Source organism: Onthophagus taurus, chromosome 1 (genome assembly GCF_036711975.1).
Source record: "Onthophagus taurus isolate NC chromosome 1, IU_Otau_3.0, whole genome shotgun sequence".
Lineage (NCBI taxonomy): Eukaryota > Metazoa > Arthropoda > Insecta > Coleoptera > Scarabaeidae > Onthophagus > Onthophagus taurus.
Genome location: NC_091966.1, coordinates 5,025,208 through 5,038,196, shown reverse-complemented (window position 1 = coordinate 5,038,196; position 12,989 = coordinate 5,025,208). Strand labels below are relative to the sequence as shown.

Sequence of the window (12,989 nt, the reverse complement as noted above, 5' to 3'; positions counted from 1 at the left end):
TTAAAGATATTGACGTAAAAACATTTAAAAATATAAATTTTTCATTAAATACAATTTCCTTTCACTTTCAAAGTAAAGAATACGAAGTAACAGTTTAATAGAATAATAACCGCAAGTTTATAGATATAGTAAAGGTGCAGCCGAGGCAATCGTTTTTCGTTGCAAAAGAAGAATTCCAAATCTGTGCCGCAAAATCGGCGAACGTTTCCTCCTCCTCTACATCAGCCGTTGAAAAGAAAATACGGCCAAGTGTCGCAACGAGAGAAGGAACGAAAGAACGAACGATGTGAAAGGCGTCCCACGAAACCGAGGAAACGAGGAGCCGTTCACCTCTCTTGGAGAGAGGAGAATCAAGAAAGGGAACATCATCTCCGAGAGTCCGGGGAAAAGCGCGTCGAGTTTTGGGTTTTCCACATACCTGTAATTCCGCCTGCGAAACATCGATTTCTCCTTTGTACACGAACTCGATGATAAATTTCAGATCTGCGTAACAGACGTCTTGTGGCATTATGATTGTTGGGTGTTTACAGGGGTTTTCTAATAGGAGCTTTTGAAAATATGCAGAACAAGCTGAAAGAACCACCTAGGAAATAATTAGAGAAAAAAATTAATGACTTGAGAGAATGGAAAAAAATAAATGTGAAAGGATGAAGAAGAAGAAGTAGATGGAAAAACGGTAGAGTGGACTCTTACTTTACCTTATGGGCTTTCAGCGAAAGGTCATTACACGCCAAGGTCACGTCAACGAAGGCCTCATTTTGCAGCAGCTGGTGAAACACGCTCGTCATGTTGCTTTGGTAATTGTTCCATCGTAGGCAATAATGTTGCCCTCCGGACATGATAAAAAGCTGCAAAAAAAATTTTTTTAATTATTAAATTTATTTTTTTTGTAATAAAATTTTTTTTGTGATAACAAATTTTATAATAATATTTTTATCGTTGTTTTTGTAACAAAACACAATAAACAAGCATCGATAAATTATATCACCTGCTCTAAAATTATATTTAACTATCTCCAGCGGTGAGCTTTATCATAAAAACCATCGTTTTTTGGGACGCACTCATCAAATAAACTTATCTACAACTATCTACAACTCAAATACTAACTTGGTATTTGATTAAACGGACATTACAGCATCGTTATTGTAATTGTAATCAATATTTACCCCACGCATTTTTTTTCCTCGCGTCTATTATCGCAGTATCGTGATCATTTTAAATCCTTTTATATATTATTATTAAATTAAAAAAAAGATTGAGTTATTTTTAGATTAATTATCATATCATGTTTTATTTCAATCAAAAAAAATTTAAATACAAGTCATTGGGGAATCTAATAATGCATTCTTGTAGCTTAATTTATGAAAAATGTTAAAACGTAACTCTTAGTACCAAAAAGGAATATTTAAAATCGTTGAAAAACGGTATAAAATTACATAACAAGTATTCGTTCTATTTATTTTTGATAAGACGAGACGATATCAAAATCATTTCTCTCTCTATCTTTCATTTCAGCACCTAACACACGCATGTTTTTCTCATCTTGACTTCTCAAGTGAGAAAGATTGGCTTAATCTAAGTAGTAGAAACGTTCTCGGCCTTAATACGCGTTGTTAAGCGTTAACAGTTCGTACTGTTGACCGTTTAGTCTCGGTTATTATTAGACGTAATTAGTAAACGCCGTTTTGAACACGTCCAAGTTGCTACGAAAAAACCGTTCTTCACATTATACATTTAACACATAAAAAGATAAATGATTATTACAATTATTTCTTATATGAATAATTTTTCATTTGATTCAAGTTTTCTTGGTTGTTAAACGAGAGTTGAAAGAAGACACCGTATCGTGTTGAAAAACAACCTCGACGTCGACTTTTATGCAGGTAGAAGAGAAAACACACTGACGTAAAGAAGAAGAAGAAAACACAGAAGGTCATTGTTCAAACGCGGAACGAGCTCGGGGAAGACGAAGACAAAAGGGGGAAACGGCGTCGACGAAGAAGGAAAACGTTCTGATCTCGGCTTAACTGACGATGGATATCTTCGAGAAGAACGAAAGACCTTTTTCTTTCCATTTTTACTGTATGTTCAATGGGAAAAAGAAACCCTACCTAAAAATTCGTATTTTACTGCGCCAGATGGTGACTCAAGAGGTTTTACTTGCTCACCCTAACGGCCCAAAAAAAGCCTTATAAGTGTAGGAAAAGGTTTTTACATTAAAATGAAAATATAATATACACTGTATATTTAAAGTGAATTTCACTTAAGATGCAATATACAAAAATATATTTACATAGAAACCAGGGCGTACTTTGTCCCAGATAAAATGTTTTTTTTTTTGAAATTTTTCTTTCGTCTATACCGGGTGTTTCATTTAAAATGACATATGCTTATATCTCAAAAGCAAAAACTCGAATCGAAAAATGTTTCAAGTAAACATTTTTGGACGAAAAGGGGCACACATTGTACACATGAACAGAATTCTTTTCAGGGTTGTCTAAAGGCCCTTCTGACGTCATTTTTATTGTTTCAAATGGCACATATACTTTTTTCTTTCAAAGCCTTAAAACTTGACAAACTGATTACTTTTTGCTTACAAATTTTTTTTCTTAAACTCTCCGTTGTGAAGATATCAACAAAAACAAAATAACATGTACCAAAATGTAATAAAAAAAAAGATTTAATTAATCGTAATAGGCATTTACGTAACCAGTTATGAAAAGACTAATTTTGTTTGACGTATGTAATAGTTGTTACAACGAGCGAGCGAAGCGAGCGAGTTTTGCAAATTACGTGAGTTAAACAAAATTAGACATTTCATGACGTGTTAAGTACAAAATTTTATCAAATTCCATTGAAAAAGCAATTTTTGTTTAAAACTTGACTTATTCTATTAGTGACAGATGTCAATTTGTAGTTAGTTTATGGATTTCATTACATCACTAGTGATGTAATGAAATCATTACATCACTAGTTATAAAAAAAGTGACGTTAGAGTTTTGCAAATTACGTGAGTTAAACAAAATTAGTCGTTTCATGACGTGTTAAGTACAAAATTTTATCAAATTCCATTGAAAAAGCAATTTTTGTTCAAAACTTGACTTATTCTATTAGTGACAGATGTCAATTTGTAGTTAGTTTATGGAATTCATTACATCACTAGTCATGTAATGAAATCATTACATCACTAGTTATAAAAAAAGTGACGTTACAAAACGTCAAATAGACATGTAAAATTGGATTTTCATAATGGAATTAAATAATAGTTATTTATATTACTCGTGTGATTACCCGACTCGGTCTACGACCTCGTCGTGCAATTCTTCACACTCGTACAGTAATTATGTTTCTAGCCCACGTGTGATATACAGCATTTTATCTACGACTGGTAAAAATTACTAAAAAATCAATTTCTTTAAAAAATTCTATTTGACATTTCTAAAAATATTTTGAAATGATTGTTGACAATTTTGAATTGTCAGTCTGAGTAGTATGAGTAAACATGACTCATCTGGAATAAGTATTTCGAAATGTAAAAACATGACAATTAATGTTTATAATAAATAGTATTGTTTCTCTGTAAGTAGATAGCACTTTTTCTTTTATATTGTTGCTCGCTATTAACTCTGTTCTGATTAGGTTAAAAATGCGTTACGTAATAAAACCAGTGCGGTAATGAACTTCATTACGCAACTCAAATTACCTCAAATGAGTGCGGTAATGATGACTTATCCAAGCAGTCGTAGATAAAATAATACTAAAATTCTTCTTAACTTTTGAAATCGTCTTAGAAAGTTGATTAAAAAAATTTTTTTTATGTTTATAAATCGAATAAATCCTGTTCTAAACCTTGTTTGGATGTGCGCTAACTTGCACGTGGGATAAAAATTTTAAGCGAAAAAATCATTGTGATCAAAGCAAAAATGGAGCACTTCTCTACTCCATAGAAAATTCAGATGGTGTTAACTTACGGTGAAAATTTCGCTGAGGCCCATCGCATTTATGTTCAAAAGTTTCTTGGAGAAAGAGCGCCTTGTCCTAACACTTTATATCGAATAGTTACAAAATTTCTGGAATGTGGTAACGTGGAGGAAAAAACCAAGATCAGTTACGAATGAACAGAATCAAATAGCTCTTTTAGCAACTGTAGATGTTAATCCTCATGTAAGTAGCCGTCAATTGTCAAAAGATTCAGGCATTTCGTTAACGAGTGTACATCGGATTTTGAACCTTAATAAGTTTCATCCGTATCATGTCTCTCTACACCAACAATTACATGGCGATGATTTCGAAAATCGTGTGCAATTTTGTACTTGCGCTATGGAAAAATTAAGATTGAATGAAAATTTTTTCTTCATTTTCCGACGAATCCTCTTTCACCAATCACGGCCAAGTAAATCGTCATAATATGCACTACTAGTCACATGAAAATCCTCGTTGGCTAAGTCAAGTTGATCATCAAAAACCTTGGTCAGTTAATGTCTGGTGCGACATTGTTGGCAATAAAATAATTGGACCTTTCTTTATTGATGGCAATTTGAATGGCAGAAAGTATCTAAATTTTTTGTTGAACGATTTATCGGTTTTGTTGAAAGACCTTACTCTGGAGCGAAGACTTGCGCTATGGTATCAGTTTGATGGATGTCCATGTCATTATGCTCTAGCCGCAAGAGAAGTTTTAGACAAAATGTTTTCTGAAAAATGGATAGGACGTAATGGACCGGTGAATTGGACAGCTAGATCACCCGACTTAACTTCTCCCGATTTCTTTCTTTGGGGTTACCTCAAAGAGAAAGTTTACAACACCAAACGATATGAAAAACCGAATCAATAACTGAAGAAATGCTTGGCAATGTGCAGAGAACGTTTTCAATGAGAATTCAGAAATGTTTAGAAGTGAATGGTCATCATTTTGAGCATTTAGTCGATGTATAAAGATAACTTTATAAATTTTAATCAATGTTCTAAGGTGATTTCAAAAATTAAGAAGAATTTTAGTACTATTCTACGATTAATTAAATCGTTTTTTTATTAATTAAATTTTTTTAATTACATTTTGAAAAATGTTGTTTTATTTTTCTTTTTGTAAATATCTTCAAACGTAGAATTTAAGAAAAAAATTTTTTAAGCAAAAAATACTTAGTTTGTCAAGTTGTTCAAGACTTTTCACCAAAAATAGTTCAAGATTCGACCTTTCAGGATCCTAATTTATTGCAGTTACATTTAGAAATACTTCATCTAGTTTTCAGAAATTTATCCAGCTTTATGGACTTTGACACAAAAATATTTCCATCATCGTACCAGGTAGAAAAAGGTTCTACTCTACAAAAATAAGAACGCCAATAAATGGTCAAAGTCTGCATTTTAGTTTGTTCGTCCCTTCAAAAGCTAAGAACTAATAAGTCACCTGGCAGCTCAACTGACCTTTCAGTTACCCAAAATATACGAGTAAATATGGACTATAGAAAAAATGCCCGAGGAGTGGAATCTGAGGATTATCCATTAAAAGTATTAAACATAACATATAAAGTTCAATGTACTCTATAAAAAAACTGCTTCCTTATTCCGGAAAAGCTTCTAGGAGAGTACCAAATTTGGATTCCGGCCAGGTATTGACTACATATATGCTCTACGCCAAATCTTAGAGAAGGGCTTAGAACACAACATCGACAAATTCCACGTATGCATATACTTCAAAACCGCTTATGACAGCATCATACAGCTACAGCTATAGCAACAGCTATAGCCTACAGAAAAAAAATGAACAAACAACAAAGGTCATGCCAATAGCTATCTCGATGCGCATCATTCATGAGAATCTTGGAATCAATAAGTATCTTAGTTCCAACGTAAACTCGATGAATAACTATTACGCAGAAGTAAGAAGTTAGTCATGACTTGAATTAAGGGCATATACATATGTGTTTAGGGGAATTATGCATGCCAAACCACAAGGAAGGTCTAAACTCAGATGGCAGAACAGGATAACAGAGGGCGCGGCTAATGTTGGATTTAGAGGATGGACGCCAGCTGCACGGAATAAGGCTAAATGAAGCAGAAAGCTTTAGTAGGCTAGTTGTCGCAAAGGGTTATATTGTAACGCTACAGATGATGATGATGAAGGTTCATTGAAATATAAAGGTTCAATGGTTCCATTGAAATATTTGCAACGAAAATTATGTTTCAGTTATCATTGTAACGCTTGCGTCAGATACTGAATATATGTATATCACCACCTGAAGGTGAGGAAGATTCATACGAATCAGATATTACAGAGATAGATAAGCAATCACAGGATAAACACACTTTGCGATCACGAGACGGAATATGTGGTAAGTTGGATGCTCACAAACAGGAGACTATGGAACGAGCACCTTTCAGAAATGAAAAGGAATAGACTGCCAACGATTTCCAGACATTAGCTATAGAAAAATAGCTAATATATTTATAGCTTCCGTAGTGAAGAAGAAAAAAAGAAATACTTCCATATTCGTTTTGCAACTTTTCCTCGTAAAGATGAAATATTAACATCTTTAAACCGGCAGAGCATAATAACACCATGATACACAACCTGATATTAAGATTTAAGTTCTTATTATTTTAAACATGGAATATTTAGTCATTTTCTATGATGCCCAATGATAATCAAATCGTCCCAGAAGACACGAAGACTCTAAAAGAGAAGCTGAACATTTTATAATAAGATGAGGGTTGAGGTGAATCACGTGGACCAAACACTTAGTAATTACTCAAGCAAAAGATCAAAGCAAAAGTCAGAAAAGAGGAATATTTTAGGATCAATTAGATGCTTCCACTTCTAAAAATGATATGTCAAAATTCAAAATAGCAACTTCTTATTAAGCTAACTCATCGAATAAAAAGAAGAGATAGTTCAACTCAGAGATGAACCACGTGCTCACTTAAAATTACGTGTTGCATTCTTGTCTGGTTTGGCCTGGACACATTCTTGTAGTTTATAGGATGTGTCACATAGATTAGTGATAAACTGGTATTACGCGATCTTTTTCAATAAACTAAATTTTGAGAATACGAATTTTGGCCTTAAAGTCCATATTAACAGCTACTACCGGTTCTCATACCTAAAGTTACAGTTTACGTTGCAAGAAATGATGTTTCTAGACCAGAACGTGAGCGACATCTAATCTAATCTCGCTCAACATTTCTAATCTCAATCAACATCGTGTTTAATCCTATCCAGCATTCATCAAATTGCCCAATAACATCCTTTATCTCGTCTTATACCAGTTATATGCTCATAATCTATTCTGATCTTCGTCAACATTAAACCTAATCTCAGTTGAGTCATGTCAGACTTTCATTGAAATGCTAGAAATTGCTCATTATTGTCTTATTCTAGTTCTAGTATTTCTATATAAACCCTAATCTTGCTTAAATTTGAAACCTTCAATAATTCAGTTTTTAGATTGAGCCAATTAACCAATTATTACGTGGTTAATTATGATAGTACATTTTTTTTTATAGAAGTTAACAAGTTTCATGAACTGGGTCTATTTCTATATGAGTATCTTGCTTAACGTCATCTCGCTCTACATCCCTAAAAAGTCAATATCAGGTCTAACTTTATTCAATATTCGTCAGCTTACTTAAACTTATTGCCACGATACCCATGATGTTAAATACTTAATCAACGTTATTTATGAGCTATGCGAGAAATAAGATGTTTCTTATTGAAATATAAAACTACACAAAACGCCAAAGCATCAACGCCAATGGTTCATCGTTCCACTAATGCTTCCAGATAAGGTGTGTATTTTTCGTTTCCTCAAGCTATTTAACGAATTGCTTGTGGCACATTGTTCTCTCTCCTATTATTCATTGAGTCATTTGAAATATGGTCGTTGAAATAACGATTTTGTGTGGTATTCATCGATGCATGTCCATTATGATTGCTTCTATACAATTCATCGATTGAAAGATACCAATCGAATTATGGATAATATTCGGTGATGAAAGGGAAGCTAACGAGATGAACTTTATTTTTGATAAATGGGTTGAAACTGTCTTGAATTCGAGGAGATTTTATTTATTTATTACAGTTGATGATTACGTTTTGTAGCGTTGATGACGTTGTTTTATTTCTGGTCATCTCGCTCAATATCCCTTTTCACAGTTAATACAAAATATTCACCTTGCTGAATGTTGTTTATGATATAACTTTGTTTAGCATTAAACCCGACCTTATCCAACATCGCTTCTGGCATCAATACTAACATCATCGCACACCATAATATGAGTCAAAGATTTGCTAGTTAAGTTACTTTTTGATAGATATAATATAAAGAGGTGAAAATTCTTATTTCTGCGTATTTAATTTTGAATGTGTAATATATTAAAAGAAAATTAAGGTCAAAAGCTTTTATATAAAATATTAATTCTAAATATATAATATAATAGTACTCTTTAACACAAAGCGTTCCACATCAGGAATTGTATATGTTTATATGCAGGAGGGAACAATATCATGGTTCAGCCAACGATAAATGCATGCCAGTTCCAATTCCAACAAGAGCGGAAATATCAAATTAAAACCGTGATACGGTTACCATTATTTAATTATTTTTGAAATTGTTTTAAAAGACTTTTTGTTTAGTTGCCAATATGGGCCATATCAAAAGGATACTTTACTCTGTATATTGATGCTTCAAATGTTAATAATATTCAGGATTTATCATAAATTTGTATTTTTTTATTTTTATTTCTCAATTAATTTTTATAAAGCGATTTTCGTGCTTTTAGAAATAATGATTTTTTAATATTATAAAAAGAAACAGAAATAAAATTTTATCTAATTTTTCCTCCAAACTTTTCAACGAAACCCTCGCTGTTTTTTTAACGTGAACAAAAGAATTGAAAAAGAATAAAAACTCCCCACACGAACAATGAGGGGAATAGACATAGAAAAAGAACGTTTTCTTTTGTGTACCCTTCGTAAACTGGGCGCATCTGCAGCCTGCACGTTTCCCACTTGGCAGTTATGGGGGGCGCACCATTTTGACCGTGGTAGTAGTAGTCTGGGCCGCCGGATGTGAGAGTAGATAATAGTGTGCATCATCCCCTTTTGGGGCCCCCCTGACCGACCTTTCACTCGCTCTTTACCCTCTTCCTCCAAACGGCGCAAGGCGTGGGGCGACGGCGGCAAACGACGACGAACCTCCTAACAAAACAACCGGAGGGGAAAATTCTGCGAAGGACCGACGAACGAAACGAGAAAGGCCGGGCGAAGGGGAATTGAGAAAAATGTTGGGAGCAGGCGGCGGGTACAGTTACGTTCAAAAGAAAATTCGAGAACCAAACGAACTTATTTAAGTGGAGTTATGAGTCCAGATGTTTAAATGGAGAAAAGATTTTTTTATGCATAAAAAAAATCTTAAAAGAAAAACAAAATTTAATTTTTAACTTTGTTATATCAAAAATGTTTCTTGATAAAGCAAATTTATTAAATATAACTAAATATAAACATACCTAATACTTTTAGAGCTTTTTTGCTATCAAATAGAATAGTAATGCTTTGAGACATTAACAAAGAAAACGACAATTTTCTGCAACATTAACGCATTAATTTCAAGAATTTTTAGAACTACTTAGACAAATAGTTCTAGGAGTTAAGATAGAGAATGCCATTTTGGCTGTAAATGTGACCAAAATATTTTAAGTAGCACACAAATATTTTATGTGGATTCACGAAATATAATTTTAAAGTTATGTTAATTACTGTTTTAGTTTATTTAGAATAAATCTTTATTTTTTATATATTATTTTATGATTTAATTTGTTTAATTTGTGCTTCCAAAAATTTCATAATCAAAAAACCTATTTGGGTATTAGCAAAAAAAGGTTTGAAAAGGAAGCAAAAATGCAACAATTGACACTAACATGACAAATACAGAGTGTGTTACAAAGTTGTAGTGCAAATCCAGCATTATGGAAAGAATTTCTAATGACACTGGAAGACACTTAAGCGCCAGTTATTTGCCGCTTTTGTTACAAAATGTTAATCTTCACGTTCAAATGATGATTTTAAAACTACCAAATTAAATTTTCAAGTCATATTTATGGCTAAAATTCATAAAAGTGAAGCAGGGTCTAAAATGTTGAAAAACTATAGGACTGGACACTGGAACAAGGTTCTTCTAAGAATGGTATCATTTCCTAAAATGTTTAGTAAAAGTGCTTTAGTTTCAAGCGATAAATTGTTTGAACGTAATAGGGTGCAAAGGGCTAACATAGATGTTAGTCGGATCAATAATTTGTTAGATGTGGTAGACGAACTATACCCATATATCACTATCGTTATTCATAATGGTTTTCATGCAGAATGTTTGGTCCACGATATGTTGTCGGCAACCAGCGTAAAATAGAACTCCTGACATTCCTCTTCAATGAGAAGCTCGCACAAATATTTTTTGACTCCTGATTCTTTTGTGATTGAGGGTAAAAACCAGGCAACTTTGAGGATTTTTGTATTCAGGGTCGTTTACATTTCTGCTAATAATATATCACATACCTTCGCAGCCAGACGAATTATTCAAGATATCCTCAAGTTCCTGGTCTATGAGTAATCGATTTGTGTCCCAATTTCGAATTTGTTACAAGTTGTTGTACGTACAGAACATCGGAGGAAGTTAACCTCAAGTAACAGTTAACAGGCAGCTGTTGAATAGTTTAGATTTTAGATATTGGACAGAATCATCTTTTTGCATCGTTCTTACAGCGGGAATATTCCCGGCTGAATTTTGCATTTTGCGATATCTTTAGCAGAACCAGCACAAGACGCCTAACTAAATACTTGATTATTGTGCATTATGGTGCAGGACGACGAGGAAAATGATAACAAAATTGCGTTAAACAACAAATTGATAATCAATTTAATTCTACAAGACTTCCCTCCTTTTATAATCTAGACTTCTCAAGTATCCCAATAAAAATAGGATGAGAAATTAGGATGGAGATATGGTGAACGAGAAGGCCATTCAATCTACAAATGTTCACGAAATACCTCATCTAGATAATGCCAGATATTCACGCCAAAATGAGATAGAGAAAACCATATCTGATAAAAATTAGTTTCTCAATGAATGTACAGGGCGGCCAAATAAGCATGCAAAGTAGTGTATCTCGGAAACTACTCTTTGTAGAGACTTGCGGTAAAAAATGTAATGACTAAAGGGAAATAATTTTCAAGTTTCTAAGATGAGTGGGCACATCGCCATCTTGAATTAAAAAATGTGCTTTTTTTTTGGAATTTCGCTGCATTACCATAACAAAAATTGCTGAACGAATTTTAAGAATCCTATCTTATTTGTGGTGATAGTAATTTGGTATGTTGTCATTAGAAGGCATTTTTCGATATGACAATAGACCTTGTGAATTTTCTTAGAAAAGTTAAATCTATTGGTTCTACTTTTTTTGTAGATATATCTATTGTATATCGGTGAAAGAAGATTTAAGGAGAAAATTCAATAGATTTTGATAACTTGGTCAATCAATTACCGATTTTGTTAAACGATGTGGCATTGGAAACGGCAAAATTTGTTCTTAGAACTGGACATTGTCCAGTACATTTTAATATAAATGTGAGAGATTATCTAAATTCAGTGTTACTCAGTCTATCAACAGCGATGGATCGGAAGAGGAAGCCTATTAACTTAACTTGTTTGGTTTTTATTTATGGGGGCGATTAATGGTGTTTCAAACTTAACCTACAACCAGAGCAGACATAGAAAATAGGATTCGGAATGCCATTTATAACCAAGAGCAGAAATTTAAGGCGCAGTTTTTTCCACGCAAGAGAAGCTCCAGCAATGGACAGAACGTGATGAACCCGCTTAGAAACCGTTTAGAAGCCAGATCTAATTTCTTTAGGGCAATTAGGTAGTAGTAGTTAGTTTCGCAATTATCATGTGTTTAAAATTATATTTATTTTTGTTAATATGCCAAATTTTCGCTTCTCATTGGACTAAAAAATAATAGGAGGAATGCTCTCAAAAGTGAGATGAAGTATCTTTTAAACTAAAAACAACATTTTTTAGTTCAAGATGGGGTTTACGCCCCTTGGCGGCTATCTTAGAAACCTGAAAATAATTTCTAGGATTTTCTATTGCTCACTTTAGCCATTAAATTTTTTACCGTAAGTTTCTACGAGGAGTAGTTTCCGAGATAAAGTACTTTGCACGCTTATTTGGCCACCCTGTACAATTTCTTTCTAAGTAGCATTAGCTATTAAATTTCCCTCGATACTCATTATACCATACATTTATCTTTTGTTGTATCTTGTTAAAGCATTAACAAAGTATTGGATGACTTAAATTTAGTTATCATGTATTAGCAGAGATCTGCGTAAGGATGCATATCCATGGATCTTCAATAAAACTCAGCATAGCATCTAAAGTTTTGTTGTCGTTCATAACAGTATTGGCAGACCTTTTTGAAACGCTTTCAGTTTCCCCAAACGTTTTACAGTTTTTTGCACTGTCGCGTTATAAATAGATCAATTTGGGTTGAAGAAATCTTAGTGAAACGACATAGTTTGCGGAACTTTTCTAAACGCGAGAAACTAAAAACGTGTGACAAAAACATTTGGCAGTTAATGGGTTAATAAATCGCTTTGTGATAATTTAAAGCAGTTTTTACTTTTTGCCCTGTAGAGTGGCTCGCATATGTAAGGGATTGTTGTCCAAGGTTTTGTTATTCAATTTATTGATTTATCGACCAAGCTCTAGATTTTGTGGAAATAGCTGCAGAAGCAAATACGCAAAAAACAATCGCTCCCTGCTCCAGTAAGTTGTTAGATGTGGTAGACTTTTCAAGTATCCCAATAAAAATAGGATGAGAAATTAGGACGGAGATATTTCGGACGAGGAGCCCATTCATTCTACAACGTCTACCAATGCCCACGAAATACCTCATCTAGATAATGCCAGATATTTACGCCAAATCGATGTGTTAAA

General features: G+C 33.4%; 1 protein-coding gene across 2 annotated transcripts in view; it reads right to left on the bottom strand.

Moving 5' to 3' along the window:
- Nucleotides 1-12,989, bottom strand: part of LOC111415677 (BTB-domain-containing protein pipsqueak) — a 52,535-nt gene that overhangs the window by 36,129 nt on the left and 3,417 nt on the right. For both annotated transcript variants that reach the window (XM_071194786.1, XM_071194782.1), the window contains exons 2-3: nt 699-848; nt 419-583 (exon numbers count right to left, since the gene is read on the bottom strand). In XM_071194786.1, coding sequence (XP_071050887.1) covers nt 419-583; nt 699-839 — 306 coding nt within the window. In that variant the 5' untranslated portion in view covers nt 840-848. The remainder of the gene's footprint in view (nt 1-418; nt 584-698; nt 849-12,989) is intronic.